This window comes from Halichoerus grypus, chromosome 8, assembly GCF_964656455.1.
Source record: "Halichoerus grypus chromosome 8, mHalGry1.hap1.1, whole genome shotgun sequence".
Classification (NCBI taxonomy): Eukaryota; Metazoa; Chordata; class Mammalia; order Carnivora; family Phocidae; genus Halichoerus; species Halichoerus grypus.
Window position 1 is genome coordinate 70,840,267 of NC_135719.1, and position 23,794 is coordinate 70,864,060.

Below are 23,794 nucleotides of genomic sequence, written 5' to 3' on the forward strand. Positions count from 1 at the left end.
TACAGTATGGTGGTTCTTCAAAAAATTAAAAATAGAGGGGTGCCTGAGTGGCTCAGTAGGTTAAGTGTCCAACTCTTGGTTTCAGCTCAGGTCATGGTCTCAGGGTCATGGGATTGAGCCCTATGTGGTGGGTCTCTGTGCTCAGCAGGGAGTCTGCTTCTCTCTCTCTCTCCCTCTGCCCCTCCCCCTGCTCATGCACTCTCTTGCTTTCTCTCTCTCAAATAAGTAAATAAATGTTTAAAAAAATTAAAAATAGTGGGGTGCCTGGATGGCTCAGTCAGTTGGGCACCTGCCTTTGGCTCAGGTCATGATCCCAGGGTCCTGGGTTGGAGCCTGGCATCAGGCTCCCTGCTCAGTGGAGAGCCTGCTTCTCCATCTCCCTCTGCCCCTCCCCTCCTCATGCGTGTGCTCTCTCTCTCTCAAATGAATGAATGAATGAATGAATGAATAAATAAATAAATCTTTAAAAAAATAGAAATACCATATGACCTAGCAATCCTATTTCTGTATATATACCCAAAAGAATTGAATGTAGAGTCTTAAAAAGGTACTTGCACACCTATGTTCATAGTAGCACTATTCATGATAGCCAAGAGGTGGAAGCAGCCCCCGTGTCCATCAGCAGATGAATGGATAAACAAAATGTGATATGTTATTCAACCTTTAAAAGGAAGAGATCCCATCACAAGCTACAACATGGATGAACCTTGAGGACATTAAGCTAAGTGAAATGAGCCAATCACAAAAAGACAAATACTATATGATTCCACTTATAGAAGGTGTCGTGATACTGTGATTTATAATAATACGTATTTGGTCTTTATTCCTGTTCCTGGTAGAGCTCCTAAGACCCTAGGGATTTCCTAAGTGATGAGAGTGATTCAGGTATCTTTTGTTACTTATAACACACCCCTTTCAACCACACTTGAGTTTGTTAATGCAGTTACTTTTGGAGAGCACTTAAGGACGGGGGTTGATTGGCCGGGGGAACCAACTCTGTTGATAAGAGGGTTGGAACTTTCAGCCCACTTACTAACTTGCGGGGGTTGTGGGTAGGGAACTGGAGATTAACTTAACCAGTGGCCAATGATTTAATCCACCATGCCTAAGTAATGAACCACTCATAAAAATCCTAAATGACTAGGTTCGGAGAGTTTTTGGGTTGGTGAACAAGAAGGCATTCACATGCCAGGGGATGGCACACCCCAAACTCTACAGGGTCAGAGGCTTCTGTGCTCAGGACCCTTCAAGACTTTGCTCTATGTGTCTCGTCATCTGGTTGTTCACTCATATCCTTTAACATTCTTTTCCTTTTTTTTAAGATTTTATTTATCCATTTGACAGAGAGAGTGAGAGAACACAAGCAGGGGGAGCAGCAGAGGGAGAGGGAGAAGCAGGCTCCCCGCCAAGCAGGGAGCCTGATGCGGGACTCAATCCCAGGACCCTGGGATTGATCATGACCTGAGCCGAAAGCAGACACTTAACCAACTCAGCCACCCAGGCACCCCATATCCTTTAATATTCTTTGTAATAAGCCAATAGTCTAGTAAGTAAACTGTTTTTAAGTTCTGTGAGCCATTCAAGTAAGTAATTGAACCCAAGGAGGGGGTTGTGGGAACCTCTGATTTCTGGTTGGTCAGAAGCACAGGTGATAACCTGGACTTGCAACTGGCATCTGATGTGGAGCAGTCTTGTGGGACTGAGCCCTTGACCTGTGGGTCTGAGGCCTATCTTCAGGTAGATAGTGTCAGAATTGAGTTAAATTGTAGGACACCCAGCTGGTGTTGCGAGAATTGCTTGGTGTGGGAAAAGTCCCCACACGTTTGAAGTACAGAGTATTCTGTGAATATTAAGTGAAGGAAGACAATTTTTTTTTCAGGTATCTAAAACAGTCAAACACATAGAAACAGAGTAGGGGGCAGGGGGAAATAGGAAATTGTTATTCAATGGGTATAGACTTTTAGTTATGCAAGATGATTAAGTTCTAGAGATCTGCTGTACAACGTTATGCCTATAGTTAACTACACGGTACTGTACACACAGAAATTTGTCAAGGGGTAGATCTCATGTTAAGTGTTCTTACTGCAATAAAGAAAAAGAAATTAAAACTTGTGAATCAAAGGACACTATCAATAAAATGTATAGACAACTTACAAAACAGGAGTAAATATTTGAAAATCGTATCTGATAAGGGTCTTATATCCAGAATATATGAAGAACTCTTATAACTCAAAAACAAAAGACAAACAGCCCAACTTAAAAATGGGCAAAAGACTTGAATAGATACTTCTCCAAAGATTCATAAATGGCCAGGAAGCACATGCAAAGATGCTCAGAGATGCTAAATAGGGAAATGCAAATCAAAACCACAATGCAAGAACACTTCACTCCCACTAGGCTGGTTATAATCAAAACAATGAAAAGTAACAAGTATTGGTGAGGATATGGGGAAACTGAAACCCTCCTGCATTGCCAGGGGGAATGTAAAATGGCTTAGCCACTGTAGAAAACAGTTTGGTGATTCTTCAAAAAGTTAAAAATAGAATTACCATATGACCCAGCAGTTCCGCTCCTTAGTATATACTCGAAAGAACTGAAAACATGTATTCAAACACAAATTTATACATGAATGTTCATAACAGCACTATTCACAATAGCCAAAAGGTGGAAACAACCCAAATGTCCATCAACTGATGAATGGATATACAAATGTGGTATACCCATATGGAATATTATTCAGCCATAAAAAGGAATGAAGTACTGGGGTACCTGGGGGACTCAATCAGTTCGGCTCAGGTCATGATCCCAGGGTCCTGGGATCGAGCCTCACATATGGCTCCTTGCTCAGCAGGGAGTCTGCTTCTCCCTCTGCCCCTCCCCCTGCTTGTGCTCTCTCGTGCATGTGCACACGGTCTCTAATAAATAAAAATCTTAAAAAAAAAAAAGAAAAAGTAATGAAGTACTGATACATGCTATAAATTGGACAGACCTTAAAAACATTATGCTAAGCAAAAGTAGATAGACATAAAAGGTCACATATTGTATGATTCCATTTATATGAAAAGTCCAGAATAGGCAAATCCATAGAGACAGGAAGTAGATTAATGGTCACCAGAGCTAGGAGAAAGGGGATATGGGGAGTGACTGTTTAATGGGTACAGGTTTCCTTTGGGTGATGGAAACGTTTTGAAACTAGTTAAGAGGTGATGCTTGCACAACCTTGTGAATGTATTAAATGTCACTAAACCGTGTATCTTAAGATGGTTAATTGTACATTATGTGAATTTTACCTCAATTAAAAAAAAAAAGGAAGAAAACCAAACACACAAGGTGTTAGAAAAAGGGATATATTTACAAACCAACAAGTTCCCTAACTCTAGCTAGAGGGGGAGGAAAGAAGGAGGTAGCAAGTATAAGGAGATCCTTTAAGAGCCCAACCTCACGCCTGTAGAAACCCTGAGTACCAGCCCATGAGGTCAACTCCTAAAAACCATGGCCCATTCCTTTTCCAATTCAAGAAGCAACCCCTCCATTGGCCACAGCCCTCAGTCTTCTTGCCAGTCATCCTGTGCCCAGGCAGGCATGGGTGAAAAGTACTCAAACCCTGGCCCTTTATAGCGCAGAGCATGCAGGAACATCACAAGGTCCTGGGGCAAGGGGTCCTGTCGCACCAGCCGGCACTCTGCACAGAGAGGGTCTATCTCTTGATTTACAACATCTGTTTCAGCTGCCTTCTCTGGTGCCAAGGCCATTGTGTCCAGATCCTGAGGAGCTGCCTCAACTGCTCCATCCGTCTTCTGGGCAGATGCAGCCAACTCTTCTAGGTGGTCCTTGCCCAGCTCTGAGGAGGGAGCTGTAGAGTCTATGAGTCCTGGGGACAGATCACCCTCACACAGATCTAGCACATCCAGGCTCTGTTTGGCCTGGTGCTCTGCCACAAGGTCCCGAAGCAGTTCCTCATCTGTCTTGGGAATGTGGCCGCCCCGGCCCCGGGAGGGGCCCCACGCAACTGAGTTGTAGATGGGGTCATTGAGGATGGGGTGGCCCAGGAACTGGAGGTGGACTCGGATCTGGTGAGTGCGGCCTGTGAGTGGCCGGCACCGCACCACACTGGAGTGGCCATTGTAGCTCAGTCTCTGGAACACTGTCTCACAGGGCTTGCCCCGAGCATCCACGCGGCATACCCCTACCTTGTAAGATACCACCAAGATGGGCTCCTTGCAGATCACTTCCTCAGTGGGGAACTCCCCCTCCACCCGGCACACGTACTCCTTCTCCAGCTACATAGAGGAGGGAAGAGGGAGAAAGTCAGCACAAAGCCTAAACTCATTAAGTTCAGACCCAATACAGTGATGAGAAATGTATCAGTGTCAGACAGAAGAGGATTCAAACTCCAGCTCCACCATTTGCCAGCTGCATGATTCTGGGTACAATACTTAGCCCCTTTAAATCCCATTAACTTGTCTAGAAAATGTTAAGATTAGAAAAGCATTTACCTCACAGGACTGTTATAAGGATTCAGTTAGACTCTAATGTACCTGGTACTGAGCCTGGTACACAGTAAACACTAAATGTATCACAATCAAATCCAGACTTACAAGTCTCAAGACCACAGTCACTACCATTTAACTCTTCTACCCAAGCCTCTTCCGACTTCATCCAGAATCTTTCTACCAAGTAGGCTCTCCCCACAATCTTAAAAACCTCAGTCATAAAAAAACAAACAAAACCAAAAAACACCTCAGTAAGCTTGTCAGCACTCTAAAACTTCAAAACAGCAAACTACCAAGAGAGGCAATGTATATGCCATCTCTAAAGATCTTCTGAAACATAAGAGATAATAGCCTGTTTTTCACATTTTCAGTGTTGACCTTCCTGAGGATAGGAAGCTTGGCCAGATAACATGAAGGACCACTTCAAAAGAACTCAGTGACACACTTTTGATACAGAGCATTCGTGAGCCCAGGAAGTGGCATGCAGGAGACAAAAGCCCAGCTCACCTGCCGGTCCCGAACCTGCTCATGAATTCTCTCTGAGACCGTTGCTGTCTTGGCAAACATGAGGACCCCCGAGGTAAGGCGGTCAAGCCGATGCAATGGGTGTAGCTCCTTGAGTTGGTGCTCCTTGCCCAGGATGAAGATGACAGTGTTGTGTCGGAAGCGGCCACAAGGGTGGACAGGAATGGAAGAAGGCTTGTCTACAACCACCACATCCTCATTCTCAGCTAGCAGGCGGACAGGCTCTGCTGTGACTGGTGGCTCATGCCTGTGCACTCTGTTCCTCAAGAAGTCATTGTCCTGCAAATGACACAGGCAACTCATCAGACCAGAGCTGAGCAACATGTAATCAACTTCACACAGCTTCCTGTTCCTTACTGACAGAATGGTCACACTACATCCTTAAGCAGAAAAGACAGCGTGCATAGTGTATTCATTTTATAAAAATACAGACACACAGGCAGGGAGCAGGCATTGAAAAAGTACTAGAAGGATATACACAAAAATGTTTTGGTGATATTTCTGGGTGGTGCGATTATGAATGTTTTTTGGTTTTGTTTATTTGTATTTTCTCTACAATAAAGTTATATTTAAAAGGTAAAGTCTTCTGGGACGCCTGAGTGGCTCAGCTGGTTGAACGTCCAGCTCTTGATTTCTGCCGGGGTCATGATTTCAGGGTGGTGGGATCGAGCCCCACCTTGGGTAGGGAGTCTACTTGGGATTCTCTCCCTCTCCCTCAGCCCCTCCATCTGCTCTGTCTCTCTAAACAAACAAACAAACAAATATCTTTAAAAAAATAAAAATAAAGAAAAAGTAAAGTTTTCTAAAATGGAGAGGGGGGGAAAAGCTCCATAAAATCATCACTTATTGTGACTTTGAACAAATAACACCAAGCTGTAAGTCCAGATATCTGGTCTCTAGACTTGGATTTGCCACAGGCTCCCTGCACGTCACTTAACTTCTCTGGGCCTCAGTTTCCTCATCCGTAAAATGTGAGGATTAGGCCAGACCTGTACTTCTCAAAATTGGGATGGGAGAGGGGATTCAAACCACTCATTCTTCAAATGCTGAAATCACCTTTTCTCCCCTCACAACAAAGTGTTACTGACAGGGGAGTCTGGTAACTCTCAGCTGTGATGGAATTTTAAAGGGTCAAAGCACTGGGCTAGACAATTCTAGTTTCTATACCTGACATTTCACAATTCTATCATATCAGGATCTATGATAAATAAGTAGTAGTTACAAGAACACAGACTTTGGAGGTGACACTGTTGCAGGTACTTACCTCTCTGAAGTTTACCTTAGTTTTGTTTCCTCACAGGTAAAATGAGGTGGCAATACCTACCCCACAAAGCTGTCGTTAGAATTTGATGTTAAGTACATAAAATGCTTACCTCTGTGCCAGCACACAGTAAGGAGACATAAATGACAGGCTCTATTATTACTATTTGTACAGAGATCTACAACGCAACATAGCGATCAGTGCCAGTGCCACAAGACAGGGCACAAAAGGAGCTTTAAGAATTCCAACTTCTGTCCCCTGCAAACAAGGAAGCCGCCTGGAAGGAGGGGATATACGGGTTTTGAAGCAGAGACTACTTTTGCGGAGATGGGATAAGAGGAGTGGGCTACAAGAGTGTTCCAAGTGAAAGCGAAAACGCTTCAGAATTACCTCGATTTTACTCCAGTACCTATGCCCTATTAACTCTGAAAAGACCCCTGCCCCCTTTCCTCGCCCGCTTCCTGCCGGCCCCATCAGGACTCCACCTTGAGCACGATGCTGAGGTCCTGGACCGGCTCCTCGTTGAGATGCAGGCGCCCCGCCCGGACTGCGGCCTCATAGTAGGCCAGGGGCTGGGCTCGGAATTCGGTGCTGAAGACGTGCAGCAAGCTGTGGCCCACCCAGCGGCCTTTGCAGTAGGTCCGAAAGTCAAAGTAATAAGGCCGCACTTTGCGCAGGCCGCCTTCGAAATAGTAGCTGGTCTCTGCAAAATGCTCATCGCCGAAGCTCACCCCTGCCCGCCGCTTCTTCGGGGGTGGCACGACGCGCTCCCTGATGGCGTCCCGTCGCTTTTTACGCTTGCCTGGGCCCGAAGCTGCAACCGGGGCCTTCTCCTCGCTCAGTGGAGTCTGCTTCCCGACCTCCCGGGCCGGCTCCACTCCCGGGCCTACAGGTTCCGGGCTCCCGGAGGTCCGCTCACCCCTCGCGTCGCCGCATGCGTCTCCGTTTTGTTGAACCGCAGCCCTCAGCCCGGTCGCTGCCTCGGCCCCAGTCGAGAATGTTTCCGCCATCGGACCCCAGCAACTACCCCAAATCCTGCCAGCGATAAGGCGCCGCAGGTTGAGGCACCCTTGCTGAAGAACTGGAAGCCACCGGTGGCCGCCCAGCCACATGACAACTCGGCCCCAGATCATGGGTCGCGATGTGAGGACGTCACCGGGCACCAGCCAATCAGCGAGGCCCAGCGTCGAGGCGGGGACTGAGAAGAGAAGGAGTGAAGGAGGGAGTTGAATGAGTGGAGTTGAACGTGTTGAGTTGCCAGTTGAGAGTCAGTGAGTGAGAGTGAATATGGGAGTGAGTTCAGTGGAGAGGCTGTGAGAATGACTCATCAAAAGTGTAGATTCCATGTAGATACGCTCAAAGTCCCTTGGGTCTGGAAAAACGAAAGGAGCCTTATTCAAAACAAATCAGAATGAGGATTGCTGAACTCTGACTATACTAAGAAGCGCTGTGTTGTACACTTTAAAGGGTGAATATTATAGTATGTGACTTATAACTCAATAAAGCTGTTAATATATGTATCTAAACACGCACACCCCAGAAGCAATGTCTTCACACCTATCCTATCCTTCCTGAGAAGGATTAGAACTCCCATTTGCCTTTCATATGCTCCTGTCCTGTTAAAAGGGCAAGTGAAGCAGAAGATGTATTTGTCAGCGTTCTTAAATGCAAAATACGAACCAACTCTGGTTAAGTTCATCAGAGAGGCAATTATTGAAAGGATATTAGTGCCTCATAGAATACAGAGAGCTGGAGAACAGGCTCAGAAACAGAGCCAAATCAAGAGAAGACAAGGCCTCTGAGAACCAGCTACATGACAAAAGGGTGAATTGTATGGAATGTGAATTCGATTTCAATAAAGTGTTTTTTTTTTTTAAAGAATGTTTTTCCTAATGTGTCTGAAGCACAGACAAGGAATGAGATATTGGAACATTCTAGAGAGGAAGTCCTTGTGGGATTGTATAAAGTCTTGCTACTCAAAATGCAATCTCTGGATTAGCAACATGGGAAACACCTGGCAACTTGTTGGAACTGCAGAATCTTGTTCCTTCTTCCCTCCTGACCTACTGAATGAGAATCTGTATTTCAACAATATCTTCAGATGGTATGTCTGTATATTAACATTTGAGAAGCGCTGGTATAGACCATGTAGAGCAGACATTTGTCATATTTTTTGGATATCCAGCATCTTCTTAACCCTCTTCTTTTGTGTGAGGAATTTCCCACATTATAAGATGTGGAAACCAGAAACCGGCCTTCCCAGATTCCCTTGCAGCATGGGCATTTATCACCTGGGCTCCATTGATCAGTCAGGGCCTTTTTTTTTTTTTTAACATTGATTTTATTTATTTGACAGAGAGAGAACACAAACAGGGGGAGCGGGAGAGGAAAAAGCAGGCCTCCCGCTCAGCAGGGAGCCCAATGTGGGGCTCGATCCCAGGACCCTGGGATCATCACCTGAACCGAAGGCAGAAGCTTAACGACTGAGCCACCCAGGCGCCCCCAGTCAGGGCCTTTAGTTCAGAGGCACACAGCAGAGGAAGCAGGCACAGTGTAGAACCCATGTGTGACAAGATAGCATTGGAATGAGGTTAAATGCTAAACTCTCTCTCTCAAGAAAAAAAAAAGATAGCATTGGAAACATCTGATTTGGAGGGCTAACAGTAGGGGAGATTCTTGCGTCCAGTGGTCAGTCAGCAATGCTGGCTGCAGTATCTATGTTCAAAGGCATTGAAGTATTCCCTGAGTAGTCCCTCGGTGAGGTTTAGACACTGTTCCCGGCTGTATGGACCCCAAACATGACTCTCTGGTCCATCTTAAGATTCTGTGAACTACTTAGTATGCTTTAATCCTGTGCTGTACAATGGAGTAACCATTAGTCACATATGGCTATTTAAATTTAAATTAAGTAAAATGAAAGAAAAATTAAAATTCAGTTCTTCAGCTGCACAAACTGCATTTCAAGTGCTCAACAGCCACATGAAACTACTGGCTACCTTATTGGACAGCTCAGATACAGAAAATTTCTATCACCACAGAAAGTTCTATTGGACAGAGCAGCTTTAATCAATTTCTTTTACTGCTTAAACTGGTTAAATGAATTCTACTGTTTGAACTAAGAACTCCAACTAACTTACTATGATAAGGATTTAAGTCTTTATGGTAAGAGCAGTGGGAAATCATCAGAGTTTTTCGTGTGTCTGTGAGGTGTGTGACATGATCTGATCTCTATTTCCAAAAGATCACCTCTGTTGCAACATGAAGAAGGAACTGAAGAGGGAATCACAAGCTCTAGCTCCAGTTCAGTGTGGTTTGACCATGTGAGTTCTAATTCAAATATTCACATACCAAACAAATTTTGAACATTTGCCAGGCATCATTTGGCTCTGGAGGTACAGAGGTACGAAAGACATAGTTCCTGATCGCAGTGAAGACCTATGCTGGTTAAGCATACAAATAAAAAACATATTTGTGCTAGGTTACACTGCGGTTAATGCAGAGTCTGAGATAGAGGGATGCGACTACCCTCACGTGGCTTCCCCATATGATCAGTGCTTGGGGAGTGGGAGATCACATGGCTTTGCAAGTCCAGGATCTGGTTTCAATTTATTCAGCACACACGCTAATTAAACTTAGAGGACATCGGTGAATCTGTAAGGGTGCCAATTTGATAATTTACAACTGTAACTTTAAGTTAGAAAATGTATTCCATCTTATACCAGTGACTACTTGTGCCTGTTAAAGACACCCTCATTCTTTTGTTTTTTAATTTTATTTATTTATTTGAAAGCGAGAGCAGGAGAGCACAGAGAGAGAGGGAGAGGGAGAAGCAGGCTCCCTGCTGAGCAGAGAGCCGGACGTGGGGCTCGATCCCAGGACCCTGAGATCATGACCTGAGCCGAAGGCAGATACTTAACCGACTGAGCCTCCCAGGCACCCAAGACACCCTCATCCTTGTTCAAAATATTTGAGAGGCTACATTTGAAATCAAGAGTTTGTTTGGTGAGCAGAAAATCAGATTAAAGGGCATGAGTTGAAAGGTCACGGAGTAGCTTGATGAAGCACCTGTAAACCTATTACAGTGACCCTTTCTATGAATCAGATGCTGCCAGATTCATGTCTCCAGTTTTGGTGGCAGTTAGAGGACTCTGGGGAATCTCTCACTCATAGACTTGACCCTCAACCCCCTACTTATTTTCTATGAATAAGCACTGAAAAAATTTTGTCTATTATTTGCTCCTTTGCTTTCTAATCTTCTTGCTTTCCACTTCCTTTTGTTTTCATATGCTCTCTAAGGATGGTTATAAATGTGGCCAGCAGAGTTCCTCATAGTTCCTTTTTACATGGTGGTAGTTATTACCACCATAGCCACATAGATTGGCTTTGGACACATCTAAAGGCTATAGCCTCAGTCAAGTTATGTCTACTGATGGTTGGCTCATGTCTTTGGTCACATGTTTCTTTGGGAGAGAGTAACTGGCTCTGGAAATTGGGGGTGGAGAGTGGGGAAGGAAGGGTTTCATTGTAGGGAAATGATAAGCCCTGAAAGATATCAAAAGTCATCATCATCATCTTCTTCTATTTTTTTTTTTTTTTAAGTAGGCTCTATGCCTAGCATGGAGCCCAACACAGGGCTCAAACTCACAACCCTGAGATCAAGATCTGAGCTGAGATCAAGAGTTATATGCTTAGGGGTGCCTGGGTGGCTCAGTCGTTAAGCATCTGCCTTCGGCTCCGGTTGTGATCCCAGGGTCTTGGGATCGAGCTCTGCATCAGGCTCCCTGCTCAGAGGGAAGCCTGCTTCTTCTCCCACTCCCCCTGTTTGTATTCCCTCTCTCGCTCTCTCTCTGTCAAATAAATAAATAAAATCTTAAAAAAAAAAGTTATATGCTTAACTGACAGGGCCACCCAGGCGCCCCAAAGGTCATCTCCTTTAAAAAAAATGTGACACATTCTCTTACCACTCTCTCCTTCAGGTACACTGGCCACACTTCTGTCATATCTTCTATAACTCTGTGCTGTTATTTGTAAATTTGTCTGCCCCTATGGCGCGCACCCTTCTACATTTAGCTGTAAAGACCTCTGGGACCCATACCTACTCTTACCGGTTCTGAATTCCCGTTTAACACAACTCCTAGAACACAACAGGAGGAGCTCGGTGTCTACTGACTAAATGAGTAAGAGAAAGCCTCACAACTTGGCTAATGCGACCTGGGTCTCCTGTAAGAGTAAGGAAAGTAGTCTCCTTCGCCATCCGAGCAGCCAGAGTGCTCTAATTTGGGTAGCAAATGGGTGAAATTTTCGGGGACAAAACACCAACCCAGAGGATTGCCCAGGAGGTGAATTTGCTCAGGGAACCAGGAAAACTCAAAGGCCTTGGCAACTGGGCTACCCTCTCCGAGAAGAGGATGGGAGGAGGACGCTGTCCCCGCGCCGGGTACGCTCAGATGCTAGTGGAATCTACCTGTCCCTAGAGAAGGTGGGGGACCAGGGCATGTGACTCCACTGTTTCCCCGCGACAAGTCCCGCCTACCTCTTTCTCGCACTCCGTTCCTCACTTCCTTACCGGCCGGGCTCCTGTCAACCAATCCACGCACAGAACATCGCCAGGTTGGGCGGTGGTTGGAGGACTCCCGTGATCCGTCACGCGGAGACTCCGCCCCCTACTTCTTCCTAGCCTTCAGCGACGGAACTAAGCCGAGCGTTTGTGAGCTGCTGGGCAGGCGGTTGCGGTAGGTGAAGAGGGTCAGGGGCGCCCAGCGTTTTAGGGCCCCGATCCCATCCCGGGATACCACAGAGGGGCCTCATGGTCTGACTCATCCCGCCCAGCCCGTCCTTGAGGCGAAAATGACTGAGGCCCGGGTCTGGACACCAGGGTTCCCTGCGCTGTTCTGGACTTCCTAGGGGGGTGGGGGGTGAGGCCCGGGCTTCGGTGCGAGCAAAGTTTTGGTTTGGTGGGCTCAAACGACTTCGGGATGGGGGTGGAGATTCACTGTGGACCCTGGCATCAGTTCATCCAAGGCCGCTGTGACATACCTTCTGGGCGCTTACGTTGGCTGGGCTGTCACTCCTGGGATTATTCACACTTTAGCCCGGCCAGCCTTCCTAATCCAAAAGGTCCCTCCTGGAAGAAGGTGTCAACCCATTCCGTAAGACTAGATAGTTATGAAGGCCCCTGGCAGTGTGGAATTGGATAAGAACATGGATTTTGGAGTGGCACAGGTCTGGTTTCCAGTCAAGGAATCACTATATATCAGCAAGGTACCCTTGACTAGTTACCCTTCTGATCCTCAGTTCCTTCCTCTGTAAACTGATGGAAATGTCTCTTCCAGTGTTTCTATTAAAATAAGAACTTATAAGAATAAGGTATATAGCCCAGCTTCTACATGTAATGAGCACATGGGGCTTTGCATATGGCATTACTTTCTCACAGTTTTCACCAAGAAGCATTGTTATTATCCTCATGCATTTGGAACTCTGCAAGGCCTGTAGTCTGTGTGCTTTTGAAAACATAATTTAATTGGCTTAGGACAGAGTGGTTGCATTTTGGAGATCTCTGGAGAAAACTGCAGAATGGTTGTCTCCACTGGGAATGTCTTAGAAATGTGTGTGTGTGTGTGTGTTACAACATATATAACACAAATTGGCCATTTTAACCATTTTTAGATGTGCAGTTCAGTGACACATATGATTGTGCAACCATCACAATCATCCCTCTCTAGAACTTCCCAAACTGAAACTCTATCCATTAAAAAGTAACTCCCATTCCTTCCTCTGCCAAACCCCTGGCAACCACCATTCTGTTTTATGACTCTATGAATTTGACTGCAGTAGGTACTTCATATAAGTGGAATCATTCAATATTTGTCCTTTTGTGTCTGACTTATAGACATTTCATTTTTTAAAAAGAAATTTTGTTATGAAAACAACTTGAGTGCAGAGCCAGCAGAGGGATCCAATTACCCTATTGTCATTTTTATATCTGTAACAGGAATCTAATAAAAGACACTTTAAGTTTAGAGAAACTTCTTAAAAGCCTGTTACCTTCCTTCATTGGATAAATATCCGAGTCCTGCATACTTATCCTATATCCTTAAAGCCAGTCCTTACATCTCTGTTTTTCAGCTCAGATTCCAAATGAAAATGTTTGAGAGCATTGACTCAACAACCACAAGACCTGGCCCTGATCTTTGGGCTGAAATCTGCTCCTGTCTACCAAATCCTGATCAGGAAGATGGTGCCAACAATGCCTTCTCAGACTCCTTTATGGATTCTTACCCTGCGGGCACAGGCCAGAGGGAGGCCCCAGAGTTTGCTGTTCCGCCAGCTACAAAGCCTTGGGCTCCCTTGCAGGATTCAGAAGTGTATTTAGCATCTCTAGGTAAGTTAGATGGCTTTTTTTTTCTTTTCTTTTCTTTTTTTTTTTTTTTGATTCAGAAGCTGGTGGTTTTAAGGAAGCATGTTGAAGTTCTGTTTCATCACCTGGTTTCTATTCTTTTCTTTTTTTTTTTTTTAAGATTTTTTATTTATTTATTTGACAGAGAGAGAGAGCAAGAGAGCACAAGAGCGGCAGGCAGAGGGAGAGGGAGAAGAAGGCTCCCTGCTGAGCAGAGAGCCCGCTGTGGGGGACGCGGGGCTTGGCTTGATCCCAGGACCCTGGGATCATGACCTGAGCCGAAGGCAGATGCTTAACCAACTGAGCCACCCAGGCGCCCCTCTATTCTTAATTATTGTTTTTTGTCCTCACCACATGTATTTGTTAGGTATATTCCGGGGGGGGTGTTTCAGGTTGGTTGTTGGGAAGGAGCACCCTTTTCCTTTTTTTTTTTTTTTTTAAGATTTTATTTTTTAAGTAATCTCTACACCCAATGTGGGACTTGAACCCGAGATCAAGAGTTGCATGCTCTACTGACTGAGCTAGCCAGGCACCCCAGGAGCACCCTTTTCCTTTTTTTTTTTTTTAAATTTTTTATTGTTATGTTAATAACCATACATTACATCATTAGTTTTTGATGTAGTGTACTTTTCCTTGTATATCCCTTAAAACAGTCGTTGTTACCTCCTGCCTCTGTTTCACCTGAATTCTGCTTCATTTCTTGGCATTCTGTAGATCCCTCTTGCCTACTATTGGTGGTCCATATATTCAGATAACTCAAAAGTGTCAGACATTTTGCCATCTTGAAAGAAAAGGTCAAGACCCCAGAGTTGCACACAGATTTCTGGTGAAACTATTGTATTGAAAAACTACTGTACTGGGGCACCTTGGTGGCTCAGTCGTTAAGCGTCTGCCTTTGGCTCAGGTCATGATCCCAGGGTCCTGGGATTGAGTCCCGCATTGGGCTTCCTGCTCAGCAGGGAGTCTGCTTCTCCCTCTGACCCTCCCCCCTCTCGTGTGTGCGCTCTCTCTCTTTCTCTCTCTCTCTCAAATAAATAAATAAAATCTTAAAAAAAAAAGAAATGAAAACAGGATTGCAAATCATAAAGTTTCAATTGGGTCTGGGCTTGATATTCACCCTCCCCCTCCAAAAGGCCATCATTTACCCATTTATTATTGTTGAAGGCAAGACTACATTAAAGCAGAAGGCAAATGGTGATCCCCTTCCTTCTGTTCTTCAGTTGTTCCACAATTACACTTAAAATGCAAAGAAGAGTAATTAAATATCTATCATCAGGAAGCCATGTGGACCACTCTCATTGGGATTACAAGATGTTTGTTTTTATTAGGTTCCAACATCCAGGCCACAAGTTGAGTAACTTTAAAAAATGTTGGGAGATTGCTTTTCTTTAATCAAGATTTTAATCACAGATAGAGATCTTAAAGGTCTCTTATTATTGAGTTCTCATCCAGTCAATTTTAGTGTCTAATGAACCACTGGATCTTTCATCATTTTCTCTAATTCTTTCTCATGAGATTTGGAAACTACTTCATGTCACTGTAGCAGAAAGAAAAACCATTTACTCCTCAGAGAGACTATTTTCAAGGAGTTGACACATGTCAAGCCAGGGAAAACAAGTAATGCCTTTGAGAGATACCTGCTGGCTTCTGTAATTTCAAAGAAAACGTGCCGTTGATTTATTTATGAGCCTATGGCTTTTTTCCTTTCTGGGGTTAAACATGTATTTGATACAATACAGAATTAAGACATGGTGAAGGAAAAAGAAAAATGTACATTTCCCTTTACCTGTCCTTAAAAAAAATGGACTCTTGGGCACCTGGGTGGCTCAGTCGGTTAAGCATCTGCCTTCGGCTCAGGTGATGATCCCAGAGTCCTGGGATCGAGTCCCACATCAGGGTCTCTGCTTAGCAAGGAGGCTGCTTCTCCCTCTCCCTCTCTCTCAAATAAATAAATAAATAAATAAAATCTTAAAAAAAAAGGGCTCTTTTGCAGGGAGTGTGGATGTACTCATTAGTGAGAGAATTTTTAAGTTGTCACCTTGGCATTTTATTTTATTTTATTTTTTAAAAAAGATTTTATTTATTCATTTGAGAGATGGAGAGACAGAGAGAGCACAAGTAAGTGGAGAGCCAGAGGGAGAGGGAGAAGCAGACTCCCTGCTGACCTGCGAGCCTGACTTGGGGCTCGATCCCAGGACCTGGAGATCACGACCTGAGTTGAAAGCAGACGCTTAACCATCTGAGCCACCCAGATGCCCCTGTCACCTTGCATTTTAGATTTAGTTTCATTTCATACTCACTTTCCTTGTTAAGTTGCTTCTCCTCTTCTCTTTAGAAAAGAAGCTAAGAAGAATCAAAGGTTTAAATCAGGAAGTGACTTCCAAGGACATGCTTCGAACCTTGGCCCAAGCCAAGAAGGAGTGCTGGGATCGGTTCCTCCAGGAGAAGTTAGCATCAGAGTTCTTTGTGGATGGACTTGATTCTGATGAGAGGTAACTGGTTCTCAGTCCAGTTCCAGGTGACAGTATTTCACTGGAAGCATCTCTCTTTCTCTAAAGAATTCAGGGAGAGTGACATTTGAGTCCAGATATTGGTTGATATCAACATCAGCTTTTCTGAGCTCTATTTGCTCTTTGTCCAGTAGCAGATGTTGATAATTATTATTTTTGCAAAAAAGCAAATACCCTACCTACATCTTGATCACAGATTGAACAGAATTAATGAGAAAGCACTGTCTTCATTTCTAAGTATACAATGCGCTTGAGAAAGTAGTAACCAATCAGCAACTGGAACTGTGTCTTACCTGTGACTCGCCATTGCCTTAGAGAGTTCCTGTCATATTGTAGGCATTCAAATTTGTATGGACTAAATGAATGAATTTCTTAAGCATCTACTGTGTGAAGGCACTGCCCATGATGTTATGGGGTTGAGGATGCTGGAGTGGAGGGGAGATGTTAGGAAATTTTAGGATCCCTCCTTTTTTTGGTCCCCACAACTATTTGGGGAGAGATGACAAATATACATAAAGCCATATCTAATAAAATAAGGCAGCATAAGGAAAGAGCCAGGTGAGTGGAAGTGACAGAACATGCTTTGGGAGTTGAGAGACCATTGAGTTCCCTGTGGGCTCTGGTGTTTGTGCCAGAGAAGAAGGCAGGACTTGAACAGTATCTGCAGGTGGGCCGGATGCAGAGAGGAGGACATTCTGCAAAGAGCGGAATGGTGCTCGACACCCGTCACCCGGGAAAGAGGCTCTGCCACTTCCTGGTTGTATGTTCTTGAGGAAGTATCCTGGGTGTGCCTCAGTTTCCTGCTCTGTAAAGCAGGAATAGTAGCTCTTCCCTCACCAGGTTGTTTTGAGGGTTAAAGGAGTTACTATGTGTCGAGTGCTTAGAACAGACCTGGCACCTGGTAAGTACTAGGTAAGTGTTAGCTATGAGTGTTAGTCCTAACAGAATTTTAAAGTTCAGTAAGAAATTATTCAAAATAAAGTAAAAACTGGGCGCCTGGGTGGCTCAGTTGGTTAAGCGACTGCCTTCGGCTCAGGTCATGATCCTGGAGTCCCAGGATCGAGTCCCGCATCGGGCTCCCTGCTCGGCAGGGAGTCTGCTTCTCCCTCTCCCACTCCCCCCTCTTGTGCTCTCTCTCTCTCTCACTCTCTCTCTCAAATAAAAAAAAATCTTTAAAAAAAAAAAATAAATAAAATAAAATAAAATAAAATAAAGTAAAAACCTGAATTTTAACAATAGGTCTTAGGGAAACAACACCTAAGTTTGCAACATATCATTAACATTGATTTTAAGAGTCCCATGATGTCAGATGAAGATATGGTTGCTGAAATCAGAGACAGTAGGTGAATAAAACTTGATAGTTATATTTTACTTTTCAATATGCAAAGCATTTTCACTTACATTATCTTAAATATTGTATCAGCATGCCCCCAGATTCTTCAGAAATCAGTGTGGCATCTAAAGTCAGGGCAACTACCTATCTTCTGAGGGTTCAGAAAATAATACACATTTTGCTCTTATCTGTCTCTAAAGACTCAATCCAGTTGAGCCTTAAACTGCCCCAAACACAAGAGACTTGAAGATGCACACATTCCCAACCCACCAATAATTTGGTATTCTGTTCTCTCTCCCCTTGAATGTTTGCCTCCTTTCCAATTCTGAGAAGAAAAGACAAAATTTTCTCCTGCATAATGTTCAAGTAGGAATTCTTTTTCTTTTAAAGTCGAATCAGCACCAAGGCCCGAGTTAATGTTTCTGTGTGTTTCTCCATACCTACAGTGATGTGATGTTCCCTTTTCTATAGAAGCAACTGAGATAATTCTGTGAAGAGTGTGGTAGATGAAGATGAAATGCTCCTGGAGTACCGTAGGCCCCTGAGCTGTGGACACCTGTTCCCCTGAGCTGCCATCTGTGGGAACACTTCTTTCTATCAGTGTTAAAACATGCGCCCCAGAAACAGTAGATAGGCATTTATTTTTTATTTTTATTTTTTTAAAGATTTTATTTATTTATTTGATAGAGAATGAGAGACAGAGAGCATGAGAGGGAGGAGGGTCAGAGGGAGAAGCAGACTCCCCGCCGAGCAGGGAGCCCGATGCGGGACTCGATCCAGGGACTCCAGGATCATGACCTGAGCCGAAGGCAGTTGCTTAACCAACTGAGCCACCCAGGCGCCCTGAGATAATTCTGTGAAGAGTGTGGTAGATGAAGATGAAATGCTCCTGGAGTACCGTAGGCCCCTGAGCTGTGGACACCTGTTCCCCTGAGCTGCCATCTGTGGGAACGCTTCTTTCTATCAGTGTTAAAACATGCGCCCCAGAAACAGTAGATAGGCATTTATTTGCAGACTTCAAAGTTTCTGTTTTAAACAGAGGCCATCTTGTAGTAGAATTGTGTGGTTCTTCAGGTATGTGAAGGCCAGGTAGGTGACCCTCCTCATGGCATGCCTTTGGCAGAGGAGTAATAGGCTGAGAAATCCTACTGTCTACAACACAATTCCCCCATTTTAGGTGTCTAAAATCTGCTGGTGATGTCTTGACTTCTTGGCTTAAGACTTTGGGCTATTGAAGAGCATAGAATAAGGCTTACGGTATTTGTCATCATTTATAGTTTACTATGAATAGCTCATAAGCGTTAGAGTGGAGGGTCTTGGGTACTTAAGGAAGGTGGGAGGGGACACTTTCCCTCCCCACCCCCCCCCAGAACAGATCCAAACCCAAAAAGAGCCCTCTGGCACAGTGCCTGTTTCTTTGTGGGAGAAATTTGCTGCGCAGATGTTTCCATCTTGGGGACTTGCTATAGGATGAAGTAAACAAACAAACAAACCCCACAAAAATGGTGCTTAGTGTAACTAAGTGCTGTAAGTATAATCGAGTCTCAGACTGCCTTGGGTATAGGAGATTTCAAGATGCTCACTAATAATTTGGCGTTTATTTGAATGTTTCCTCCCTTGGACAATTTCCTCTCTGGTTTTGAGGAAAAAAAAAAGACAGGACTGAGGCATAAGCTCTTCAGCTACTCTTGCCAAGCCTTTAGAGGCTGTGCATGGAAGGGGGCCTGGTGCTGCTTATAGCCAAAGTGCCCACTAGGGGGTAAATTATGCCGCTGAGCTGCCAGGATGCACAGCTGTCAGAGGACTATCGTCATTCTCCCCGTTAGCAGTGAAAAACAATTGTAGGAAGAAATTGGTGGTGGGCGGGAAGGCAGCATTTGAGTAACTGAGATAATCATTAAGTAATTAATCAGCTGGGTCTGATGCAGCCACCCTTTCCCCCTGCTCTCTCCTAGCACCTTGGAACATTTCAAGAGGTGGCTCCAGCCAGATAAAGTAGCCATCAGTACAGAGGAGGTCCAGTATCTGATTCCTCCAGAGTCCCAGGTTGAGAAGCCAGCAGCCGGGGACAAGCCAGCGGCAGCAGAACAATAAATTACACACACACACACACACACACGCTGAGCAGCTGTCTTGGATCCAGAGGGAACAGCGGAGAGCTCGGCGGAGCAGCAAGGAAAAATCCAGGGAGGGGGGGAAGCCCACCCTCCCACTAAACAAAGCAAACAGCTGTGGGCCCCCGAGGACTTGCTTGGGGCTGCCGTGTGTGACTCTCTTGGATAAACTGACTGACCCAGTGCATGATGGATCAAGATACTGCTTTCCTCTGTGTCTCACAGCTTGCCTGAGCTCTGTTGCGGCAGGTGAGGAGTCCACTAAGAATCTAGTGAAGCAGCAAGTATGACAGTATTTGGAGAAACTGATACCCTTGGGTTTAATATATGTGAGCCATATTTTTTCTTGCCTCTTCTGGATGTTCCTGCCTGCGTTCCCAGCATTCCCTTGGTTAATTGTCAGGGGTGAGTGGGGCCAAGGAGAATCAAGTCGGCCTCCTTGGATCCACAGCCCATGTGGGGCTTCTCTAAGTTTGTAATAAATATAGGGATGTTAGGAAAAGAGGCCATGCTTTTCCTTTGGTTCATTCCTTGTGGAGAAAATGGACCAAGGTATGAAAACTTGGGTGTTTGTGTGTAGATGTATATTTTTGATTTCATGCATGGTTTCTCCCCTAACTTCCTCTTGCACTTAAAATGGGCCAGTCTTCAAATTAGACTTGTAAATATGGCGTCGGTATTTGACACCACCCCTGAATAGTTCCAAGCTCGCTTGTGGCAGCTTTCCTGGCCGTTCTTGTTCAGTCTGTGTTGTCCATATAAAACTTTTCGCATCAGAAGAGCTGTGTGTGTGGTGCTATTGACCTGCTCCCCACCCCATCCGCCCCCCAGAGAGGTGCTCCCAGGCAGTGGGGAGGTAAAGACAAGTGCGTGACAATGCAGGAGAGTTGATAACCTTTGCCAGCCTTCTATTTTTTTTTTTTCCTTTTTTTTTTTTAAAGATTTTATTTATTTATTTGAGGGAGAGAATGAGAGAGAGAGAGCATGAGAGGGGGGAGGGTCAGAGGGAGAAGCAGACTCCCTGCTGAGCAGGGAGCCCGATGTGGGACTCGATCCCGGGACTCCAGGATCATGACCTGAGCCGAAGGCAGTCGCTTAACCAACTGAGCCACCCAGGTGCCCACCAGCCTTCTATTTTTAACATGTACCCTCTGACAAGCCAGACCTCGGTGCTCTGAGGGTAGGATTCTGTGGCTGTGGTGCCATGGAACTTCTTCCTGGGTAATAGGTTTCAAGTCCTTAATGATGAGCAGGGTGACCCTAAAAATCTGCAGAGAACATGTGCTCCCATCTAAATCAAGTATTTGCCTTGTCTGAAAGAATGGGAATCAACCAGGTAATTCCATATACTTGCTGAATCATATGAATTTGGGGAGGGGGGGAACTTCCAGGCATATTTTCCTTTTTTAAAATTGATTAATGGTCTTAGCTTTGTAATAGTAGGATACCTTTGACATAGAGAGTGACCCTCTGTGTTCCCCAGACACTTTGAGGAAGCCAGACACTGACAATCATCTGGCCCTGGACTGAGCTTGCAAGTTGCCATCCCCGCCTGGGGTTCAGGTGCTAGACCACACTCTTCCTACAGGGCCATCTGATGGCTTTCAGGTGGATGGATAGACTTTTTTTTTTTTTAAAGACTGAGTTTTCTTCTCCCTGCATGATAAACAAAAATTATTCTTCCTCAGTAACAATTTAAGAAAAAAAGTGGTAAGGTCCCAAAACACTCTGCTAAAGAGCAGTTAGAGAATCTAACTGTCCAATCTCTCATTGGACAGTTAGAGAATCTATCCATACCAGAAGATAGTGTTTCTGTAATTCAGGCGAGATTCTAGCTTTGCCTTTTCCCTACCTCCCATTTTCTACCTAAGAAACAGAAATTTTAGTGTGAGGAGGTGGCGAATTGCATTAGAGGAACCGAAAAGGAACTTTTGGACTGGAAGGCTTTTAGCCCCTCGTGAAAACCTGGGTGAGGTATGGGATGAAGGTCCCAGATCTTCAGCTACCTGCTCACTTAACTCTTTAGTAGAGGCAGATTGCCACAGAAGGGAGTCCAGTGAGTTGCAACTTTGATTTCTGATTGGTTTAGAGATAACAACCTAAGTAATGGCTCTTTTTTTTTTTTTTTTTTTTTTTTGGAGTAGGCTCCATCCCCAGCATGGGGGGGCTTGAACTCATGGCCCTGAGATCAAGACCTGAGCTGAAGTCAAGAGTTGGATGCTTAATTGACTGAGCCACCTAGATTCCCCAGTGATGGCTCTCAAAAAAAAGTGAAGCACCATTTAGCAAAAACAAATTTGATATTAGCTCCCAAAGCTAACTTATTAATATAGACTTGACTTAGCTATTGAAATGGTATTAATTTGAATCCAAAAGTCTTGGGTGCTATCTTTATCTGTCTTATGGCTTACTGTGTGATCACAAGTCAAATGACCTCTTTGTGTTCTATTTCCCTTTTAGAAATTTAACTAACCATAGGAAAAACTGTATTGGCCAGAAATGCTGATTTGTTTCCTTTGACCCTGGAAATTCCCAAGGAACTCCAGTTAGCACTTCCTCAAATCAGTAAAATTTGAGTTGAGAGGGCTTTTCTTATTACCCCAAGTGAAACAGAAAGAGCAAATGGAGCAATATTTAATGCTAACTCTTAGAGCCAAGTGAGGACAATTACCAATAGGGCAAAGCAGAAATGACTTGGCATACCCAAAGAAGGCTGGGTTAGAGCCAGGGAGATAAGCTAAGTGACTGGTGACGGCCACTGTTCTCGCACATGGCGCTCATCACCCAGCGCTTGGTAAGATCAGTGCTGGAATGGCACAGGCTTGCGTCCAGTCCTGTTCCAGAAATAGGCTCTGGATGTAGGCACAGAAAGTAAACAAACATCCCACCAGCTGTTGCCGAGCTGTGTCCGTCCCAGGCAGGCCTGCCCACCAGGACTATTGCTGGAAGAAGGAGAACGCCCTGGACCACTCCCTGGCCCTGCCTTGAAGTGACTCCCCAAGGTTGAGAAAAGCTCCAGCCACATGAAACAGGCAATATTTTTCTGAAAATTCCAAGCCACCCCAACCAGTTTTGGCCCTGCTTGAGTTATAAGATTCAAGACAGGACACTGCCATAGCACTCTTAGGTTTGTGGGAGAGCTGTTTACTTGAACGCAGAAATGGGTTTAAGGCACAGATTCATTCACCTAGCCAATATTTGTTGAGCCCCTGCACTGTGCATGGTGGTGAATAAAGCAAAACCACATCTTCCCATGTGGAATGATGGAGAGATATGGCCTAGCTAATTAGTGCTGTAATTGCTAGTGCTGCAGAGTCAAGGCATTAGCATAGGGTGCTTTAGAGCATATGGGAAGGAGCTATGAGAGCCCTAGGCCAGTCAGGGTAGGAGGTAGGAGAGAGGCTGTGTTAGGGAAGCTGAGTCCAGAAAAAATGAGTAGCAGTCAGACCGTAAGAATGGAGGGAGAGGAACATGGGGGCATAGCAAAGTCCCAGAAGAGGAAAACAGCATGTACATAGGCCTAAAGGCAGAAGAAAGTTTGGAGACTGGAAAGTTGTTCAATGTAGTTGGAGCATAAAGGACAAAGGAGGAAGCCTCAAAGGTGAGGTTGGAAATTAATATACAAGGCCAGGTGTGAAGGGCTTTGTGAGCCATGTTAAGGAGCTTGGATTTTATTGTGGGGGCAAAAAGGAGCTAATGGGTCATTTTTTTTTTCTTAGGATTTTATTTATTTATTTATTTGAGGAGTCGGGGGAACAGAGGGAGAGGGACAAGCGCAGAGCCCAATGCGGGGCTCGATCCCACGACCCTGAAATCATGACCTGAGCCAAAATCAAGAGTGGGATGCTTAACTGACTGAGCCCCCCAGGCACCCCACTAATGGGTCATTTTAAGAGGGGCAGTGACAGGATCAGATTTGCATCTAGAAAGATGGTTAGGGCTGCCATGGATACCACATGATTAAATTGATTAGGGAAGCACAAATTCACACTTGGCAATGATATGTCCAAATGAATAATGCAATTAGGTGGCTTGTGGTTTTCCCTTATTTATATTTTCTAGCTTAATTTCTTTGAAGTTATTGTTTCACTATTACAGAACAAATAGAATCATGTTTGGCAGATTGCAAAGATGGACATGTCAATATATCTCATCCCACCCT

At 44.7% G+C, this 23,794-nt stretch overlaps 2 protein-coding genes and 1 long non-coding RNA gene across 4 annotated transcripts in view; 1 reads left to right on the top strand and 2 right to left on the bottom strand.

Annotated features, from left to right (window-relative positions):
• Positions 1–3,333: 3,333 nt before the first annotated feature.
• RPUSD2 (RNA pseudouridine synthase domain containing 2) lies at positions 3,334–7,401 on the bottom strand. The gene is made up of 3 exons (XM_036084254.2): positions 6,765–7,401; positions 5,001–5,297; positions 3,334–4,280 (listed from the first exon to the last, which is right to left on the bottom strand). The coding sequence occupies exons 1-3, from the start codon at positions 7,389–7,391 to the stop codon at positions 3,546–3,548; spliced, it is 1,659 nt and encodes a 552-aa protein (XP_035940147.2). The 5' UTR covers positions 7,392–7,401; the 3' UTR covers positions 3,334–3,545.
• A 4,506-nt stretch (positions 7,402–11,907) lies between these two features.
• Positions 11,908–20,411, top strand: CCDC32 (coiled-coil domain containing 32). 2 transcript variants are annotated; one of them, XM_036084255.2, is made up of 4 exons: positions 11,908–12,011; positions 13,405–13,660; positions 16,011–16,167; positions 19,474–20,411. In XM_036084255.2, exons 2-4 carry the CDS (start codon positions 13,417–13,419, stop codon positions 19,610–19,612), a joined length of 540 nt encoding a protein of 179 aa, XP_035940148.1. In that variant the 5' UTR covers positions 11,908–12,011; positions 13,405–13,416; the 3' UTR covers positions 19,613–20,411. The 2 variants fall into 2 exon arrangements, with proteins under 2 accessions (XP_035940148.1, XP_035940149.1); XM_036084256.2 differs by having other exon boundaries at positions 11,925–12,011; positions 13,410–13,660.
• LOC118530624 (uncharacterized) overlaps positions 16,161–23,794 on the bottom strand; it is a 40,087-nt gene continuing 32,453 nt past the window's right edge. Inside the window, exon 3 of the long non-coding RNA XR_013450498.1 lies at positions 16,161–16,227. This is a non-coding gene — a long non-coding RNA (uncharacterized LOC118530624). The remainder of the gene's footprint in view (positions 16,228–23,794) is intronic.